The 22,418-nt window shown below is 35.3% G+C and overlaps 2 protein-coding genes across 3 annotated transcripts; one reads left to right on the top strand and one right to left on the bottom strand.

Moving 5' to 3' along the window:
- Positions 1-294: 294 nt before the first annotated feature.
- Positions 295-2,177, top strand: BIR6 (Pentatricopeptide repeat (PPR) superfamily protein). The gene has a single exon (XM_078313724.1). It carries the CDS (start codon positions 390-392, stop codon positions 2,076-2,078), a length of 1,689 nt encoding a protein of 562 aa, XP_078169850.1. The 5' UTR covers positions 295-389; the 3' UTR covers positions 2,079-2,177.
- An 8,958-nt stretch (positions 2,178-11,135) lies between these two features.
- Positions 11,136-14,773, bottom strand: LOC144564111 (beta-1,4-N-acetylglucosaminyltransferase family protein). 2 transcript variants are annotated; one of them, XM_078313634.1, is made up of 3 exons: positions 14,417-14,668; positions 13,218-13,284; positions 11,136-12,566 (listed from the first exon to the last, which is right to left on the bottom strand). In XM_078313634.1, exons 1-3 carry the CDS (start codon positions 14,473-14,475, stop codon positions 11,460-11,462), a joined length of 1,233 nt encoding a protein of 410 aa, XP_078169760.1. In that variant the 5' UTR covers positions 14,476-14,668; the 3' UTR covers positions 11,136-11,459. The 2 variants fall into 2 exon arrangements, with proteins under 2 accessions (XP_078169760.1, XP_078169761.1); XM_078313635.1 differs by lacking the exon at positions 13,218-13,284 and having other exon boundaries at positions 14,417-14,773.
- Between the last annotated feature and the right edge of the window lie 7,645 nt (positions 14,774-22,418).

Genomic DNA, 22,418 nt, shown 5'->3' with positions numbered 1-22,418 from the left:
AATAGTAAAAAAATTCAGAAATATGTAAAATTTGGTCTCCAAGCACATATTAATATGAAGAACAAGATGAACGGTTCAGATCGACTTTTTGAATTTTGAAATTTCAAATTTAGACCGTGTGTATTTCGGTCCATATGCTACAGGAGATTTGATTCCAGCAGTCAGCTAGACTATTTGGAATATAGAGGTTCGCTTTGAGATTCGTGCCAGAGTAAAGCAGACTATTCAGATCTCATATGCTACTATCTCAGCTATTGCTCTGGATGTGAATTCTGTCAAGCACGGCTCTCCGTGCCATTCATCGAACACTTCTTTCTCGCTCGTTCTCTAAAACCTCAGTATCCCTCTCCCTTTGAACCCTAAACCCTAGAGAAAAAGAATTCAGAACCATGTTTCTCTCTCGCTCCTCCACTCCATTCCGCTCCCTCCTCTCTCGCTTCTCCTCTTCATCTTCATCCCAATCCACACTGACCCAAGAATCTGTCCTTTACACGCTCAAAAAGCTTGACAAATCGCCATTAAAGGCCCTCTCTTTCTTTGATTCTCTCAAAACTGAACACTCAGATTTCTCCCCATGTTCATCCGCGTACAATCTCATGCTTCGCATCCTGTGTCGCCGAGAGTCTCTCCCCCATTTCTGGGACCTTCTCAAATCCATGGAATCCACGGGTCAGTCTATGGATGAAGGCACCTATCAAACCCTCCTCGCAAATTTTAAGAAAGAGAAGTTGACTGATGAATGCACCTCTCTCAATTTGTACCACAGCAAGTTGAAAAAGGATGCTTCCACAGATGATTCAGTAAAATCCGTTGCCAATGCTGTTCTATCTTGCGAAGATTTCGGTAAGGAATTAAAGAGTACTAAATTTGTATTGTCAGAGGACATGGTCGTATTGGTGCTCAGAGAACTACGCAGAAGCCCATTAAAAGCTCTTGCCTTTTTCAATTGGGTCAAGGATACTGAATCCGGGTACAAACATGGTTCCGTTAGCTATAATGCCATGGCACGGGTTTTGGGTCGGGATGATTCGCTGGAGAAATTCTGGGACCTTGTGAGGGAGATGAAGCAAAACGGTTTTGATGTGGATATTGACACCTACGTCAAAGTCTTACGCCAATTCCTGAAGAGGGGGTTAATGAAAGATGGGGTAGAATTATATGAACTCATGATGGATGGACCTTATAAGCCAACAGTGCAAGATTGTGCGGTTTTACTAAGACAAATTTCAATGAGTCCTGTGCCGGATTTGGATTTGGTTTACCGGGTTGTTACAAAGCACGAGTCTTGCGGTAATCCTGTCACCAAACCCATATATGATGGTATGCACAGATCTTTGACCAGTAATGGCCAGTTCAAAGAGGCTGAGGAGGTAGTAAAAAAGATGAAAATTGATGGATACCAACCTGATAACATAACCTATAGCCAGCTGGTATATGGCTTATGCAAGGCTAATAGATTGGATGATGCCCGCAAGGTGCTCGATGAAATGGCCGAAAGTGGTTGCACACCTGATTTGAAGACCTGGACAGTGTTGATCCAAGGGCATTGCACATGCGGTGAGATTGACAAAGCCCTTGAGTGTTTAGCTGACATGACAGAGAGGAATCTTTTGCCGGATGGTGATTTATTGGACATACTAGTTAAAGCTATGTGCCAGGCAACCAAGCAGGATGCGGCCCATGAATTATTTGTTGAGATGGTCGAGAAAACAGGAGTTAAGCCCTGGCAAGCAAGTTATAAGTATTTAATTAAGGAATTATTGAGGACAGAAATGATAAAAGAGGCACATGGGCTAGCCAAATCGATGAAGAAACACAATTTTCCTCCTTTCTGGGAGCCATTTGGTGCGCACATAGCAAAATTTGGGATGGTGGAGGATGCAAAGGAGCTTTTAAAGGAGCTCTCGAGAAACAAAAACCCAGCTCCAAATTTGTACTTGGAGCTGTTCAAGTGCTTCTTTGAGGAAGGGAGGTGTGCTGAGGCTCAAGATTTGCTATACAAGTGCCCACGTCATATACGCAAGCATGGAGACATAGTGAAGTTGTTTGGTACCAGCAAGGCTGAGAGTGTTGCTTAGGTTGTTTTTTTAATTGTAACTGGTTTTAAGCACATCTACTATTTTTCTTTGTTTGTGATGTGTACGGTCCTTCAGGTGAGATTGCTGGATTTAGACAAACAATTATTATTTTTTTTTCTAGACCATTATATTCAAGCAAATATTTTTATCCTGTTGAGTTTTGTAGTTCTATTTTGAGCACAAGTGCAATAAATTTAAACAATCACCATCGATGGGGTTATGTTGATTCTGTAAATAGTTGTTGGGTATTTAGTCCAGCTTAAGGATTTGTCTTGTCAGCTTGTCAAAGTACTGGTTTCCTTTCTTTCCAGAATCTAATGCATTTGGTACTTTGAGATATCAGTAATATTATTATTGAGGCATCTCAACAAAACACAATTAGAGGTGCTCTCGCTCTTTGATTCTCTCAGAACCCAACACAGAGATTTCTTCCCATGTTCTTCAGTGTACAATCTCATGCTTATCCTGTGCCAAAGAGAATCCCTCCAATTCTGAGACTCCTTTAAATCCATACAGTCTACCTGTTTGCTTGATTGTCCCACCTAGAAAATCCTCCTAAAATGTTTCAATGTTAGATAATTTAATGGATGAATGAGTGTTTGGTTCTGAATTTGTACTACAAAAACACATGCACTTATTGGGTGAACTTGGGTTGGAAAAGCTGTTCTTTTGTGAGAATTTATGTTAGGCAAGAGTGGAATAGAGGAATAAAGTGAAAAGGTGGTTCTATTTCTGTCCAACACGAAAGGATTGAGTGGAATTTAGAAAGTAGAACTGGGTTTGAAATTTTGCACTCAAACCCTTGTTTTTTACAATTTGGTCATTCTTCTATAAGTCAATTCTCTATTCCACAGACGGAATAGAGAAATTGACATTTTTCAAGAGATGGAATTGGCTCGTTTTTCTTTACTCTTCTACTCTTGCACTATTATGCTCTTTCATCATCTACAAAAAACGACTGGAATAGTACAAAATAGAAACCTATTCTAAATTCCACTTTTCCTCTATTATTTCACTATTCCACATGTTGCCGAACGATTTGGTGGTACTAGTTCCTAGAGAACTACACAAAAGTCTTTAAAAGCTCTAGCATTTTTTAAATGGGTCAAGGATAATGGATGTGGGTTCGACCCAGATCCTGTTAGTTACCAGGCGTTGTTCCGCACTTAAGATTTATATTTTGGGCCTCTTTAGCATAGGACGGTCCTTAGGTTAAGGTGGAGAACTGTTTCTCCTTCTCCGGAGTGTAAGTGTTTGACTCCTAGATGAGATGTAATTGTTTAATCTCTAGATAAGACGTAATTGTTTGACCTCTATGATTCCCCAACAGCTTTAGCCATGTTATAAGATTTACTTTTCTTTTTGCGCTTAAGTGTAGAATTTTCTGTATATATTGGATTACATCGATTTTTGCCGTTTTCTTGTCATGACATGGGTGTTTTTGTTCATAATCCGCTGTGTTTCTGTAAAATTGTATATTCAGGTGTTAAAATAAGCAGGTACTTTTGATTATATTACCATATGCTGGTTTGTATATGCTAAGTGGGATATTGTACAAAGGGGTTAAGTTTTAATTGCTGAGCCAATGTGATTTTCCCAAATTACCTTGAATCCAAACAAGCTTAATGTACGATTGGTAATTTTTTACCGTACAATTTATTTTGCTAGTGTTCGCTGGATTTCTATTTTGATATTTTTTTCTCTTCTGTGAACGGCATGCTTATTTAATATCCAGTGAAATTTGTTTCAAGAATTCCCATTTCAGACACTAAACCCACCCACACAATCAAAAGAAACTTCTTTTGCTTATCGATAAGACATGGAGCATCAATATTACAAGTTTACAACTATTATTCTCACAAGTACAGCTTTTTATATATTAAAACATAGTAGATGTTTTTTTTACTTCCTCTCTAGTAGCACTTCCAGAAGAAATTATTGGTCTGGCATGTTCTATAACTTATTTTAAAGACTAAAACTCACTTAAGAACAACCCACTGTATAACTGATCTAATAGCAATGATCTCACCAGTGATTTTGATCTATAAAAAAGACTCAGAACATGCCAGGCTAATAGTTTCTTTCTTTAGGTAGCAGCCTTCATGGATAGAAGCTTTTGGAGCTCCCAATTTTTGTGGCGACGCTTGATGAAGTCTGCTGCCTCTGTGTTGACATCCTCTTTATTTTTACTTACTATCTCGGTGGGATTAGGTTTGGCAGTCTTCTCTTCTGCATGCACCGGTGCAATCTTCTCTTCCGCATGCACTGGTGCAATCTTCTCTTCCGCATGCACCGGTGCAATGATCTGTGTGGTCTCTTCAGTTGTATAGTAGTTTTGGGTACTGTTCTGCTTGAACATGGATTGTAGATTAGGGAATCTCGGCCCTTGGTAGGTTGAGTTATAGGAAGTTGCTGGCACAATACGAATGTTATCTTCAAACTTGACTCGGGTCCTCTGAGTTCTGTAAGACATGGTTAATTGGCAGGAGTTGGGGTTGGAATTGGTGATTTCTTTTGTTCACTAGGCTTTGTGGTTTTTTTGTTGGTACTGCTATCTTTATAAGGGGAAAGGTGGTGGTGGTAGGGGGTGGATTGGATATGTTCCGATATGATAAGATAAGCATCTGATGCTTTTATCATGGTGACAAGAATCTTTCATGCTTTTATTATTCCCTTTTTTTACCCAACTGTTTGGAGCATCCAAAATTGCAGTACACAGTAAGAAATCTCCCCAATTTTGTTATTTTCCTTGGAAAGAAGGAAGATCTAACCATCCATCCTGCCTTTTCACCAGAAATTTTATCATTTCTGAGCTTACATTGTTAAACGAATTATTAGTATTCTGAAAACTGTATGTTATTCCAAAACACATCAAAGGCTTCATTGAATATCAAAATCTTAGTATACTCTACTGACAATCCCTTAGTGAATGATTGCTTATTTTGTTTAAATGCTAGATGTCAGGTTTGGTTATAACTCACTTATCTTAAACATACCAAACCATTCACCTCCTTTATTACCCCAGGTAGGGCGAATCTTTTGATTGAAGAGTACTGCCCATTTGCTGATGTCAATCAAACCATGACATGCAGAGAAAAGCCACACACCAGGGGCCTATTTATTGGTGAAATCTCTGTGCCAGTCAAACTGACAACGTGGGGTCTACACCTTTTTTTTTGTCAAGGCAGGAAAAAAAGAGACGGTAAGCTTTGAATTTATTACTCAATAATTGTTGAGGACTAGAATGACGGAGGCGGTACCAGGGCTGTGTCAATCAATGAAGAACCACAATCTTCTCTTTCTAAAAGCACTTTTGTGTACAGAGTGTGAAATTTGCTATGGTGGAGGATGCCAGAGCTTTTAGAGGTTATCTCAAGTAATTCAAACCAAGCCCCAAATGTGTACGAGTTAGTTGTTCAAGTGCTTTTACATGGAAGGATGATATGATGTGAGTCAAATTTTGATGCTCAACTGCCACCATCATGTCAGCAAACATGAAGAGACAGTCGAACTGTTTGCTACTGCTATGGAAGAGAGTGCAGCTAAATCCTGATATTTGCCTCCTATTTTATGCCTTTTTGTCTTATTTCTGGCACGTTGAGGTTTTGGAGTTGGTATTGTTCTCATACTGTCTACAGTATTTGAATGTCTCTCCAAGTGGAGATCCATCAGCATTTTTTTGGGCAATAACACAAAAGGTATGTGTATGTATTTGATTTTTGTGGCATAGAAATGTTGGTACATTGCTTTTGTTGAATTGGTACTTCAAGATTTATGTCGTTATGAATTTATGATCAGGTACTACAGATCCTCATGCTAGCTGATCATTCTCTAGCCTTATATCTGGTTCTGATTGTAATTATTCAATAAATTTGGTTAGCTCTACTTGATTGAAGCCCAAACAAGTCTCGCACGGTAGTGGTGATTTTGTACCGGACTATTCCCCAGTTGTTTGTATTTATTTAGTAGTAATTACTATTGTCATCTCTATACTGCATGGTTTTCTAATATTCAGTTAAATTTGCTTCAATAACATGCATTTTAAGATGCAACAGGCTTTGGATACTCAAATCCATTATTTAAGGAAACTTAGTTTGTACTTCCACTTTCAGAAATTAATCATCCCCTCAACCAATTCTCTCTGGTAAACATGAGTTTAGTGTTAATGAAACATGAAATATGATTCAAGCAACTGCCATACCCAAGACTAGTCTTCTTAGGTTATACATATGAGAAGTGTTTCATTATTTCCTGGTATACTAATACAACCCAGCTAAAATGTTTTCAAAATATGACGAGTAATTTTGTTTTCTAATACTTGTTCATTAAACCTAAGCTCAGTTTTTAGCATCATTGCTGTATCTTCGAAAGGTTTCGACTCTAAGCAGTGACTTTTAGCCTATATTTTAATCTCTAAATAATCAGGGGTTGCGCACCCACCTAATTCTATATATAAATAAATCAATATGTATCTTAGGGACTCTACAGCATGCTTGGTTAACATAATTTATTAGGTGGTGGGCTTTGTAGAAAGAAATTTTTGGAGCTCCATATTGCGGTAACAACCCTTTGAAGAGCTCCACCATCTCATGTCAACATCCTCCTTAGGTATTGGAGATTTACAGTCTCTTTATGATATTTGAGTCGGTGTTTTTTTCTTCGTCCTTCACTGGTGCAGTGACCTCCCTGGTCACTTGGTTACATTTTTCTTGAACTGTGAGGATAGATTAGGAAATCTCGGCCCTTAGTATGTCAAATTTAAATAGTTTCTGGCATTGAAAGGCTTTTTTGTCTTGGAATCTGATGGATTGCAGCTTGTCCTGTTGAGTGTGCTTTTTTGGATTAATAAGTTTTGTGAATTGTTTGATATTCTAAAACAAATCAAATGTTGTCTTGCCAGCTTAGTACATGATTGCAACTGGATGCTAGAAGGCGGATTTGGTCATTGTACCTAAAAATGTGAAATTAGCTATTCTCGGACGAGTATTGGGACTTTACTAACCTGAAGATGAATGTTTGAATGCATGCCATATTTTAACTCCAATTAAGCAATCATGATTGAATTTGCTCTTTCTAGCTCTTTGGTTGATGATGTTTGGATGGATGTGATTCTAGATTTTGGTGTATCTCAGATGTGTACCTTCATAAAATCAAATCCAAGTTTCTGATTCAAACTGAGCCATTGGAGAACTATAGTAATTATGATCTAACCCAAGGATTTCTCTAAGATTTGAAACTGGCTTTATGCCTGCTAAAGCTAAAATGGTGCTGAACTTTCAGTTCTGGTTAATTTACTATGGTTATTGTAAATATTTATAATTCTGATGGTTCAGATGACTGTTCAGTTTTTTGGAAGCCTATCTTAATCTGCTGATAGCCTGATAACACCGGAATGGCCCCTTGCACTACTGGTTGATTTGCTAAAATCATCATTTTGTTGGGTGTCTTTGCAAAATTGCTACAAACCTACTGTATGTTACTCCATGTTTCTTTGGATGTATCATATATTGCATTTTTAAGCATCTCCTAAAGGTATATGGGGTTGTTTTCCATAACAAAGTTGATGTTGCTGACGTTTACTATTACAAAGTGTTTTGTTTTTTTTGCCATTCTCAAGAAGTCAAGTTTCCTCATGCCAAGTGTAATAATTAGACCTTTTGGTTGTTTTGCAATATTCCCCCTCACAGCCAACCATTTCTTCTTTTCCTGAAATTTGCCAATTCTGTGGCCCTTATCAGATTTACTCTTTTATTTGTCTGATGAATTTGGTTTTAGGGACATTTTGGTCATGAGCTTCAGAGCAATTGGTTTTTAACCCTCATGAATATTTGACAAGGTTTATAGAAGGTGCTACTGTGCTGTGCAGATAAACTCCCTGACAAGTTTATATGACTATAAAAGTTTTTGACTTTCTGAGGAATCTCTTTGCTAATTTGACTTGTTGACAAGTTTGCCAAGAATAATTGTGATTGGGTTTCTCTCGTGTGCTTGTGTAATTTTCTTGTTTATTTAGCATTTTTTTTAGAGCTGGCCTGGTTTTTGTTTCTGCCAGTAACACTGTACCAGTATACTCGCCAGTACCAAAAAAAAAAAAAAATCTTTTATCTGTAACTTTCTTGTGGTTTGGATGATTATACTCAGGCAGTACGCAAGAAATTAATCATTTTTAAACAGTATACTCGGACAAAATATATAACAATGTAATTCTACATTAAACTAAATTAAAATAATTTACATTATACGAAATTCTAACTAATACAACAATTTTCACATTTTCTACTGTTCTACTTTTCTGATTTTTTGCAGCCAGTATATGCTACAACTTTTGAAAACTGCTGGGACCAAATCAAATGTAGATACACCAAATTATTGATTCAGTCTCATGTATTTGATCGGAAAAAAAAAATCCATCTTGTTTCTAATAATCTTTTTTTTTTGTTTCTAAAAAAAAAAATTGTCCCAATTGTTTGTCATAAGAAATTCAGGCATGTTCTATTTCAGTTAAATTTATTCAAGTTCCTAAACAACAGGAAATTATATTATACTTTGACAGGCGAGGCTATTCATTAACTATGAAAATTGATTAGTTCAGTTTTATGCATCACTAACTTGGTCAAATAGAATTCATAACCGTCTTTAGAATTTTGTTATAAAACTGGAATACTAGTCAAATCCATATTTCATTTTCATCCAAAGTTCTACCTGTAAAATATTGGGGAATTTATCCACATTGATTGACTTGCTGATTCAAAATCTACATGCATTTTTCTGACATAGTGAAATCATTCATCAATAATTGGATTGAGTTGAATCTTCTCATAACTATCTGAGTCGTGATTTAATATATATAAACTTAATTGATATCATGTGACCAAGCAAAAGATCATGCAGAGCATAATTTAGTTGTTGCCATCAAATAGTAGGTCACAGCTTCTGAACAGTACTATTAAATCAAAAAATAAAATATAATAATACACACTTATTTCGAAAAGAAATAATTTGAAAATAACAAGGCACATTATGTCATTATCACAAATAAAAAAAATCAAATCGCTATTATTATTATCAGTGGTTGATTTTTTATTTTATTTTTCTAATATGGTCTATAGTTAATACAAAGCATAATTCACATTTGTGAAAATAAATTACCACTAACATTTTCAACGATTGGTGCTGGCAAACAGTAAACAAAATTTATCTGACAAGCTAAAGCATATATTCTTTGATTCCAACGTGGAACGGGCTATCCCAGTTGACAGGTCACAATTATACAACTAGTTCGTGTTGGCATTTTATTGAATTTCTTTTTGTGGAATCTTTTCTTCAATACCCCTTGGAAAAATACAAATTTTCCTATAGAAGACATGAAATTTTGAAATTCTCCCCTGAAAAAAGAGATGCTCGTAAACCTTTACAATACATGAAATGCACAGCATTGTGCGAGCTACCTTATTTTATTTTTCTTTTCTGTCAAATGATAGGCAGGGGTTAGAAAAATAATTTATATGCTTCTTAGAGCATTGATATTTCGAACTACTTAGGAACGTATATGAAAATACACATTAAATAAATAATATAGTAACAATAAGGTCATGTGCTCCACACAGAGAATGTCAGGGCACCATGTTAAGTCTAGGCTGGAGCTTTACATGGGGGATTTTTTTCATAAATCATAATTAATAAAACGTTTTTTACGGAACCAATATGATTGATTTTTTTTTTCAAAAACCATAAGGACCGTGGGAACCCCACGGTCTCAACTTTTTTTTTTTTTTTTTTTTTTAAAAAATAGATTTTTTTTCCAGACCGTGGGTTCCCACGGTCTCATTTTTTTATTTTTTATAAAATAGATTTTTTTTTAATTTTTTGTATTAAAATATTAGAAATGTTGACTATATTTCTTTGAAAATAGATGAAATATAATATAATTTGATTTATTAGAAAGACTGCAATAAATAACCCGGATCAATATTTTTCAGGTCGGATTTTTCGCGGTTGTAAGAAAAATTAATATATTTCTTTATGTGTTATTAGAAAAAAATAAAAATGCTTAGATTCTGAGTTATTGATCCCGGTTCAAAAGTCACTTCTAGGTAATCCAGAAAATATTGTGATCCTTCTAGGACATTTAATTTATAAAAAGTTATATCTATTTTGAGAATTTTTTTTGAATAACAATCATTAAATAACTTAAAAGTTTTTGTTTTTTTCAAAAATAGATATAACTTTTCATAAATTAAATGTACTAGAAGGATCACAATATTTTCTGGATTACCTAGAAGTGACTTTTGAACCGGGATCAATAACTCAGAATCTAAGCATTTTTATTTTTTTTCTAATAACACATAAAGAAATATATTAATTTTTCTTACAGCCGCGAAAAATCCGACCTGAAAAATATTGATCCGGGTTATTTATTGCAGTCTTTCTAATAAATCAAATTATATTATATTTCATCTATTTTCAAAGAAATATATTCAACATTTCTAATATTTTAATACAAAAAATTAAAAAAAATTCTGTTTTATAAAAAAAAAAAAAAATGAGATTGTGGGAACCCCACGGTCTGGAAAAAAAAACTATTTTTTTTTAAAAAAAAAAAAATGTTGAGACCGTGGGGTTCCCACGGTCCTTATGGTTTTTGAAAAAAAAAAATCAATCATATTGGTTCCGTAAAAAACGTTTTATTAATTATGGTTTATGAAAAAAAACCCTACATGGGAGAATAAGATAAAAATAAAATATTTTAAATTAAAAAATCTTCTATGTCATATATCCTTTGGGGAATAAAAAGTAATTTATTATATCCATCAAGTTTGTTAATAACAAAGTAGCACGCATAAGCATTACTATAACATGATTGTCCCATGATAATTTTTTCCATTTTATTTTATTTTACTATTGGTACATTCATCCGCATTTGATGATAAAGTAAACAATATAAATAGTAAAAGGGAAGAGAAAGTAAACAATATAAATAATTATTATCTGTCAGCAAAACATCTAGCAAATCCCAAATTATATGCACATGAATGAAAGTAAACGAGAAAAGCAAAGAAACAATAAAGATATCTTTGTCAAAATTAAAACCTAATTCCCACAGAAGTAAAATCTTGTAACCTAATTCACCATTCTCCATCACATACATACTGGTGTTGTACAAAAAATTATACCTCTTTTTAAGTGCGCCAAAAAGGGAGACAACAACAAACCATCTCCAGTTTTTGGTACACTATGCACATCTCTCTCTCTCCTCTCTTTACTAACCTCTTTCTCTCTCTAGACACAACCTGGATGTCCCAACATTCCTGCGTCCAAGTTAGAAGCCGGCCAAAATCAACCAAAAGAAAAATTACAAGAACCTAAGGCTAAACCTAAAACCTAGCCACTGTCTCTCCTACAATTCCCAGGCAAAAGATACTTGTACCTCTCTCTATTCTCCAACAAGAATGCCGGTAGGTGCACTGCAGAAAAGGTGCTTGGAATCGGTCCCATTTTTGCGATTATTTCTTGAAAGGTATATTCCTCCGGCAACATATCAAATAAATCGGCGCCCTTGCAAATCACATCCTGGATCCGGCTTCGGTTCAGATAGTACGCAAACCGAATCCGATCCACATGACTGTAAGCCTTCATCTTGAAAAGAAAGTCGTTGATATGGCGAAAACAGAAGCTGCAGTGCCAACCCGAATCTGCTAAGAGGAGATCAGTCTGTCTGTAGTGCGCATACCGGGTCTTACCAGCCTGGTACCGGTGCACTGACGCACGCCAACTCTTATCATCCAAATAGAACTCAAATGAGTACAAATAATTTTTCAGTTGAAGATGGACCCGGTCCGGTATACCATTGCACCACCTCAAGAGGTCGATTGTGTGGCCGCTAGGTACTTCATCCACATCTGACATGATTAACAAATCATCCTCTGTTATACCGGCGATCTTGATAAGCTGATCCAATGCCACTCTTTGGTACGATTCCTCCACAAAAGGATTCTCTCCCTTCATAAACCTTCCCCCAACCATTCCATAAGTCAACCTGGACTCGACAAAGTCAAACCGGGCCCTGTCATTTGCGAAGTACAGCGGCTTAACCAAACCAGTGAATGTTGAATTAGACTCCAGCAGCACAAACTCCGATACATATGGGCTGAGTTCCTTCCATCTGATTTCCAGCATGTCAAGTTCATTGGAAAATAGCACCGCATCGAAAACTCGTCTTGGAGATTCACGAATTTTCCACCCATGCAGGGAACATAAGGTTTCCATGGAAACATTAGGATTATAATAATGCGGGATTATGTTGAATGGTTTTGGTGGTGACTCCCATAGGGGTCGTAGAAAGTAAGTGATTTTCTGGCCATGAGCGTAGATCAAAAACACAATGGTGGGGATGCAGATGAAGAAGAGAAGAAGGACCTTTATGTCAAAGTCCCGCAAGGCACATCGCAATCGGGAGATGCTTATCGCAGCTCGTGAACCCTCTTTTAACTGCAATAATGAGAAAAAATAGCAAGTGAGAAGATGCTGACAGATAGTGACTACAAAGGAAAACGACATAAGCACCCAAAGGAAAATTATAAAAAATTGTTCGGGCCTGTTCGGCAGGGGTGGTAAACTTAAATTTTAAGCTCCGCTATGGAAGACGTGTTCGGCAACAAAGCTTAAGAGATGAATGTTTATCTTTCTTAAGGAGACCTTTAAGCAATGCAAATGCTTAAGCTATGAAGAGATATGCTTAAAAAGGCAAGCTTAAAAAAGTGGGCAAAAGGAAGCTTAAGAAAGAGATGTTAAGCTTTGTAACGGAGTACGTGTTTGGCAAGCTTAAAACTCCTTTAAGGTACTAAGGAGCTTTAAGGAAGCCTAAGGAAGACGCGCCGAATGGGGCCTTCATGATCAGATTGAAAAAGCATATAACTGGTACAAAATAAAATGTCGCTGTGCCATTGATGTGATGCCACCTTTGTAAAGATATTAGAATGAGAAGTATTTGAAGCCACTAAAATGGGAATACACAAATTGAGAAAACAAACAGTTCAATAACTAGTCGCACTAGTAGACTCCACTAAAATGGGAAGTATTGTGAAGCCCAAACAACACAGAAGATTTTGCATACTTGCAACTAACACAGTAACACTTAACCTTTTGAATAATTTCTGAAGAACACCAATCACGGAGAAATAGACAGATGCAACGGAAACGGGCCATCCTGTCAGATTTTCAAAACATTCCAAATGTTTCTGTCAAATTTTATAAACTTTCATGTCTCTTTACTGTTCCTACTTGGCTGCAGAAAACCCATAATGAACTATTTGAGCCAACTAAATATGGGTGGCTGTAGATTCTAAAGTTTCAGTGTTGACAGATCTACCCCTCTTTCTAACCAAACCCACTTTGTTTTCCACTTCATTAAACCCAAACTTAAACAAGATTAAGCAAACTAATTGCGGGCTCAGAAGTTACATTCTAAGTTTTAATGAACAAGTTTTGAGTGTGCTTCGTTAAGGGCAATTTGGGCCATTTTTTGGTGCAACCATTTTCAAACAGTTAGGTGTCAGCAGGGACCTTGTACTATATAAATGTTTAATCTAGTCTGCAAAGACGGTGAACATGGGTATAACTTGCAAAAGTCAGATGGTTAAAACAAATTGACTGAGCATTAATTGCATAGATAACAATGAAGGGGAAAACAGTAAAGCTTTTGGTGCCAGCAAATAGCAGAAAAAATGAATATGGTTTAACAATGGACAGACAATGTACAGTTAATTCAAGAAAGATACCACTTGGTCTTTATAATTTTGAATAACTGAAAATTGAAACAATAATGAAGCAGATAATTCAAACTTCAGTTCCTCCTTCAGGCTAAAATAATTAAGAATTCAAAGATTTGAAGGGTTCCATGGGGTCACAAAATTTTCAGATCTCCCTAAGTTGAATTTAAACTGTGTTTACCCAAGAGTCTACTAAATGGTACAACAATGGCTATAATAAGTTAATAACTAACACTCTACTGTGCAGAAAATCAGAAAAGATAAAAGTGTTCTTTCTAGGGTTAACGATTTCAAGAAAGTGATCAAATTAGCAATGTTACCTTGTCTATAACAATAATAGCAAATATACAATATGAAAGTTATTTTCCACAGATCAAGAATTCAATATTTCAGATTGAATTTACAATTACAAAAATTGGGGGCCTCCATTTCGCATAAAACATAGCCATTTGAGCCAAGGTTACCGGAAATCATAAATCAGCACTAAAAATCCAGATGTCCCAATTGAATTTCTAACCAATAAAAGAAACCAGATAAGATCTGAAATTAAAAATAATCAACGAATCTTACCCGGCCGCACATCTCCTCGCACAAGCCGTCCGTCTTCTTGGAATTGCAGTACGCCACATCTTGCATCGTACAAGAAAAATCCCCCAAAGTTCGTAAAAGGCCGTAAAACTACTCAAATCTTGATATAATAAATTTGCGAAACGGGGAAGAAACCCCCTTCCCCTCTTTTGCGAAAATCCGAATCGACCAAGATCGGATCAGCAAGAAGTGGTCTTTACGGCGGTGATCCCTCCAGGCTCCTCTCTCTCTCTCTCTCCTGTTTCTATGCTTTGCTGGCCTTACACTGTCTTTTCTGTTCGCCTTTTTTATTCTCTCTTTAGTTTGTGTCCAATTATAAGGAGAGACGGTCTCTCTGTTATACTCTGTACAAAAAAAGCGTGTTATTATAGCCGTTTGGGAAAATGGGTATGGGTCATGGATGGACGGATGGGGTCCCCGTGTTGAATTCTGTTATCCTAAGGTAACTCAAATTTTGATTTTGCATCAAGACTGTTCGATCTACTCTGGCATGAATATTAAAGATCCCCTGCATTCTCGAATTCTGATCGGACGGTCCATATCTAAACTCAAAATTTGGATTACTTTAGGGAATCTTCTGTACAGGGAAGAGATGCTCTGTTCTGTTATACTCTTGAGTTTAGATCTGGACCGTCTGATCATAATCTGTGCCAATCCAGCTCGATGTAAAATGTACGGGACCAGTTAATATGCGTGCCAAAGCAGATCAATCGGCCCAGATCTAATCTCAAAACTTGAGGTACTTTAGGTTGTATGAATTCGGATGGATGGATGCCTCTCATAACCTTTATCGCTCGATATAGAATTGTAGATACGACCTCCCAAAAAAGGTATTTTGCTATTCTGGTTTAAAAATTCAAGATTCAAGAATTCGGTGCATATTTTATTTTATCTGTGTATATAACGCCTGGCCGAGATAACCTCAAACTCATTATACATTTGAATAATTATATGGAGCCTGATAATTGTACCCCAGACAAAATCTCTAAACGTGCTCCCTTTAATAGAAAAAACTTTCAATGTTATCTAACTTTCATTTTCAGCGCTAATATTCAAACATTTAAAGCTCTGTTTATAACATTTTACAATGTCACTCGCAAGCATTTAAACATTTGTCTGCAAGCATTAAAATTCTAAATTTGTATAATTTAAACTCCTAACTACTTTAGTTTTTAAGCCAAAAACGAAAAGATTCATTTCACCCACTTTTTTTTATTTTTTCTCTGATCATTCTCATCAATTTTCTCGACGATCCGTGATGAATTTTGCGAATATAAAAATATGAACGTTTTTTATCCGATTTTCTCTTTCAAATGAGATCCATGAAGAATAACTTTCGAGTTATATTTGTGTCGTAATTTTTTTTACCACTTTAAATCTTTGTGACTTTCAGTTTTTTTTTTATATTTTGTTCAAAATAATTTAAACCTCTATTTACAAGCATATAAACCTCATGTACAAACATATAAACCTCATTAATAACACTTTAAATCTCTAGAATAAAACATATAAACCTCATGTACAAAGAATTAAAACATCAACAATAACATTTCAAAACATATAAACCTCAACAATAACACTGCATTTACAAAGCATATAAACCTCATGTACAAAGAATTAAAACCTCAACAATAACATTTCAAAACATATAAACCTCAACAATAACACTGCATTTACAAAGCATATAAACCTCATGTACAAATAATTAAAACTTCAACAATAACATCTCAAAGCATATAAACCTCAACAATAACACTGCATTTACAAAGCATATAATCCTTGTGTACAAAGCCTTGAAAATTTTAATGGTTGTAGACTGAGATTTAAAAACTTGAAAATTTAAAGTCTCATGAGTTTTACTTTAAAATTAGTCAAAAGTATTTCTTCATGGATCTTATTTGAAAGATAAAATCGAATAGAAAACGTTCGTATTTTTAGATTCGTAAAATTCATCATGGATTGTCGGAAAAAATAAATTATAATGATTAGAGAAAAAATAAAAAAGAGTGGGTGAAAGAAATCTTTCCGTTTTTGGCTTGAAGACAAAAGTAGTTAGGAGTTAAAACTATGCAGATTTTGAATTTTAATGCTTTCAGACAGAGGTTTACATGCTTGCGAGTAGCATTGTAAAATGTTATAAACATAGCTTTAAATGTTTTGATATTAGCACTGGAAATGAAAGTTAGACAACATTGAAAGTTTTTTCTGTTAAACTACTTGGGGGACGCGCTCAGGTATGATGGCTCGGGGTACAAGAACATTTCTCTAATTATATAATCCCCCCCCCCCACTCCCATCACTTCATCATCCCCCCATCTCTTAAACAGATTTTAGAGATGAGTTTTTTTTCTTTTTTTCAATGTCATCCACATTTCTCACGATCTATGAGGAATTTTGCGAATCTAAAACCACGAATGTATTCTACGCAATTTTATCTTTCAAATGAGATCCATGATGACATACTTTCGGGCTCATCATCACACAAGTATTTATACCTCATCGTGTAAGTATTTATACCTATACTTGTAAGTATTTATACCTGTACTTGTAAGTATTTATCCCAATCGTGGACCCCGCATCTCCGCATCTCCCCGTCATCCCCTTATCTCTTAAACATATTTTAACTTCCATAAACTAACTTAACTAACTAGTTTAATTAAATTTATTCAAAACATTATGGTTTTCCAAGTTTAATTAAATTCATAGGTATAAATAGTTGAAAGATAATAAATTAATACTTGCAAACTAAGATATTAATACTTGCATGTCTAACTTGATATGACTATATGGGGGGACCACTCAAACTACACGGGGAGAAGAATCATACACCTTTTTAGAGGTGAATTTTTTTTTCTTTTTCAATGTCATCCACATTTCTCACGATCTATGAGGAATTTTACGAATTTAAAACCACAAACGTATTCTATGCAATTTTATCTTTCAAATGAGATCCATGATGACATACTTTCAGGCTCATCGTCACACAAGTATTTATATCTCATTGTGCAAGTATTTTTTTGTTTTTTGAAAAAGTGGATATTTTCACCTGTTTCATTAGAAACTAGATTGTTCTTACAAAAGCAGAGATATAAACTCTGGAATTAGACTAAACATTGTCCAATATTCTGGTTTCTAGTATACCAAGAGTATATCTACCAAAAGTTCTAGCATCAGGATTAGTAAGGCTGCTAAAAGAAAATATACTACAAAGCAGCAGAGAAACAAATACAGCAGTAGATAAGCAGGTAAGTCTAATAGCAAAACAAGAAAACAGAAAGTGAGCAGAGTGATTATAGCATCAGTGGTCTGAGGTGGTAAGAGATGAACTAGGTGCATTTGGGTTTGCTCTTGAGGAGTATTCAGCATCCAGAGCCTCAAAATCTGCCCTGTCTCTTAGGTATGCTGACAGGTCCGACCCCTCTAATCCAAGAAAGGGTTCTTCCTCGGAGTCCCAACTGAAGGTCTCCCCCTGAGACGTATCTGTCTCCGAGAGGATTATAAGGGGGCCTGCCTGGGGCAAAAGAGATACATCCATTGGTAATATCAAAGTTAGTTTAAGATAAGAGTCATCTGCATTAGCTTTACACCAGTATGTTGTTAACGAAATAATTTGTGATTCTAAAGAAGCTAATGTTGGTACTGGACTATTGTTAAAGCATACTTTGTTTCGGTTTAACCATATAACCCAGAGTGTTGCTGCCCTAATTAATTCTAACAAGAATTTATCTTTAAGAGGTATGTATGCATCTAAGATGCATAAATCATAAATATAATTACAGTTAAAGAGAAAATTGTTGTGTGATGCAATCCATGACCAGATAGATTGGGCTATTGGACAAGTCACAAAAAGATGGTCAATGGTTTCAGGTAAGTTACAAAAAAAAGGCATGTTTGATCTCCTTGCCAACTTTTTCTAGTTAGATTATCCTTTGTTAGAATTTTGCCATCTCTTACTAACTAAATAAACACCTTTATTTTCAAGGGAATTTTTGTTTTCCAAAGAGTGGTGTAAGTTTTGTCCTTCATACCCCCATATTCTAACCAATTATATAAGGAATGTACTGTAAAAATTCTGGTATGGGTCCATCTCCAATAAATTGAATCAGGTTTTGAGATATCTGTGAAAACAGCTGAATAATAGAAGGATGATCTAAGTGTTAGTTTGTAATAATCTAGAAGTCAATAATATGATAAATTATCATAAAGCTTTGTTCATGAATTGAATGTTTATTTATATATCATTTTGTTGCCTTGAGTATTATTGAATTTATGGATCATTTCGAGTTCATGACTGAAATTGTGAAACTCCATAATATAGATGACATATACTCTTCAAAAGTCACTGACCAAGGTAATTAGCAGGAACACTAATTACCGCGATAAGATTAGAATGTGGATTAAAAGATGGTTAAGTTTTACAAACCACCTGACACGAGATGTCATTTTAATCACATAGATACATGTTCTAGGAACATGGTATTTGACAGACCCCGAATGAAATATTAAATAAAATTGTGTTCGTGTCATTTATGTTTTCATTCAGTGTCAGGTTCTACAGTATGAGGTATTTATCATTCCCACTGAGAAATATGTATATGTGATTGTTATCTAACGATGTCCGTAAAAAGCAGTCATAACGGCAGCTTTTCCATATGTATAGCTTAGCTGAGGAAGTGATAGTTTACCAAGAATACTATTTGTCCCTCGTATTTTATACGAGCTATAGCATCACTAGGCCCCTTGATAGAGTAAGATTATCTGCTAGCGGTATAATTACAATAGTAATTATATTTGATAATCTGCTCAAGATCAAGAAAAGATTCAGTTAGCAAGGATGACACACATCTACCTTGAAACTAATCTGATAGCTATGAGACAGAAGAACAGACACAAGTAAATAGTTTACTAGATCGTGATATTGTACAGTACAGCATCATCTGTGTAATTGGATGATCATGATGTATACTGCCAGATACTGCTCATGATTATAGAAGTTATAACAGTTTTAACTCTATTTACCAACATAACACAGATCCTATTGGGTCACACCATATAGGAGTTAATCGGAGAATCTTATTGTGATTGATTATAAATTGGTTATGATCAATAGTAAGATGGTTATAATTAATTATATGTGTTATAATTAAATTATAAATGTCATATAAGATGACAAGCAGAAACAAAGGTTAATTTATAAACGTACACGTTACGTTGTATAAAAGTTACCGAACAACAACCGAAAAGAAATATAATTGTACATGACAATTATATATATATTTGATTTGGATTTTAATTATTATTTAAGGATTTGAATTATGGGTTTAAAGCCCAAAAATAATCAAAGCCTTAATTAAAATTAAAAGTCCAAAGTCAAAGCCAAATTTATAAAGCCTTTTACTAATCATGACACACCACCTTCCACACTCTTCTACATGCTTTTACACCCTAAGGTGTCATGCAAGGTGGCATGGAATGAAAGGTGGCATGACATTTTGGTAAATAGGCCGAACTTGAGGGGTATTTTGGTCATTGACGAACCTCCTCAAATGCCTATAAATAGAGGGGTGAGATAAAAGAGAAAAATTACTAATTCACGTGTTATCGGATTGTCTGATCAGTTCGTTAATTATATTTTCTCTCTTTCTCGGTTTACGGTTTGTTATTTAATATTCACGAGATCGGTAAATAGTGTTTCTACAGAAAACCGCAGTTTACGGTATTTCTGGCAAAAGAAATAAATCGCTCTCTGGTTAGTCCTGGTGGATAACCGATAGAGGCATCAGACGTCTGATGCTCCGAGGAGAATCATTCTCGTGATGTAGCTCTACTCTCTCGGTCTGCATTCCAACTGTGATTTGGAAATAAGGTATAAATATGTTATATTAATCTATTTAATTGGTAAGTAGATTAAAGTTTTAGAAATCAATCATGGAGTAGATCTGTAAAAATAATTAAATTGGGTTTTGATGCCAAAGGAATATTGAAGGTGGATCGCCTTGGAAAGTTTCCTGACATACCCCGTTTAATCCTGAGCTTAAGTTGGCCGTAGAAATTTTTGTTCTACGATCATTCCGTAGCTTAAGCCTAAACGGGATTTGGTTACCCCGAAACCCAACACTAAGTTGGTTCCATTCAAGTAAAAGAATGCCTGTAAGCTGGCTGGTAAATTGAATTGATACATAGTCTGATCTAATGGCCTGAGCTACTGAGATTAAAGGGTTAGATGTGATACGAAATAGATTTGGGTATTTGCAATATAAGGCAGATTCACCTGACCACCTATCTAACCAAAATGATGTATCTATACTATTACCTACTATTCTATTTATTCCTAGATCTACAATATGTCTAATGGAAATGATATTGGACCAAAAATGGGAGATGTGTTGAATTTCTAAACCTGAGGGGGTATATTTTGATATCAGTATATCTTTTCATTCCCTTTGGTGGTGAGATCTTTGAATCTATACCACCATTTGGCTAGTAATGAAATATTCATTCTTTCTAAGTTAATTATTCCTAAACCTCCTTGGGACTTACTCAAACATATTTGACCCCATTTCACTAAATGGTATTTCTTCCTTGGAGATGTGACAGAACCTGACCAAAGGAATTTCTTCCTTAATCTAGCTATGGTTTGTCTAACCCTAACAGGGATTTTATAAATAGAGAGCCGGTAAAGTGGAATGGCTGAAATCACAGAGTTCAAAAGTGTTATTCTACCACCTAGAGATAATAGTGTTCCTTTCCATGTTTGTAGTTTCTTCTCAATTTTTGTGATCAGGGGTTGCCAATCAGAGTATGCAAGTCTCTTCCAATGTAATGGAACTCCTAACTAAGTAATTGGTAATGAGGACAATTGACAACCTAGTTGATTTGATAGATTAGTTGCTAGTGTGTTGGAGATATTAAGAGGGATTAAAGCACTTGTAAGTATTTATCCCCAATCGTGGATCCCGCATCAACCTTTTTCAATCGTCCCTGCATCAACCTTTCTCTAACAAAAATAGTTGACCGCATAGATATAAATACTTCAGTGCATAGGTATAAATACTTGTAATACTTGATATTAATACTTTTAAATGTCAGCAGTGTCATATGTGAAAAATATTAGATATAAATACTTAGATGACGAGGTATAAATACTTGTGTAACGACGAGCTCGAAAGTACGTCATCATGGATTTCATTTGAAAGATAAAATTGCGTAAAAGACGTTCATGGTTTTAGATTCGCAAAATTCCTTGTAGATCGTGAGAAGTATGGATGAGATTGAACAAATAAAATTGGAGAGATAATAGGGAGATAAGAGTGGGGGACAATTATCAGGGCCCTATGCATTTAGGTAGTATTTGGACCTATCAATTCTTTGTGAGGTCCCCATCAGCTGGCATTAGTATTTAGACCGTTGGATTAAATCGGTGTTCTTTCAATGCTAATTTAATTTAATTTAATTTAATCAGACGGCGTAGATTGGAAGATGTGAGATTTCGCATCCCCTTATCATTTATCCCCAATGCAATCCGAATTCGCGTCCTATGAGGTATCTCAAACTTTTTGAGTGATTATGTACATAACGTGGACCATTCAAATCCTGTCTGCACGAATCTCAAAGCACAACCCTCTTTCTTCCCCTCGAATTTCATGATCCTGAAGTACATCAAATAGTTATCGTTAGATCGTGCCAATGTTCGATTTGGACATTATTTATCGGTCCATTTCTTAATAGAGACTAGCTGAAAACAATGTGAACTAGGCCTAGGTGCTATGTCAAATCCAGTATGGATGCATAACCTTGATAAATCTCATTCTTCACATCTTGAAATTTGATTTACTTTGAGGCTTCAAAAATGATTCAGAAACAAATGGAGGAGCAAAAAAATAACGAATCGGATTTAAATAGTTAATTAGATTCAATTCATTAGTTAATTGGGTATTAAATAAAAAATTAAAAAACAATGTTAATTTTAAATTTTCAATATTCT

This window comes from Carex rostrata, chromosome 13 (genome assembly GCF_964058835.1).
Source record: "Carex rostrata chromosome 13, lpCarRost1.2, whole genome shotgun sequence".
Classification (NCBI taxonomy): Eukaryota; Viridiplantae; Streptophyta; class Magnoliopsida; order Poales; family Cyperaceae; genus Carex; species Carex rostrata.
The sequence above is the reverse complement of the archived record's forward strand: the minus strand, read 5'-3'. Positions and strand labels throughout refer to the sequence as shown.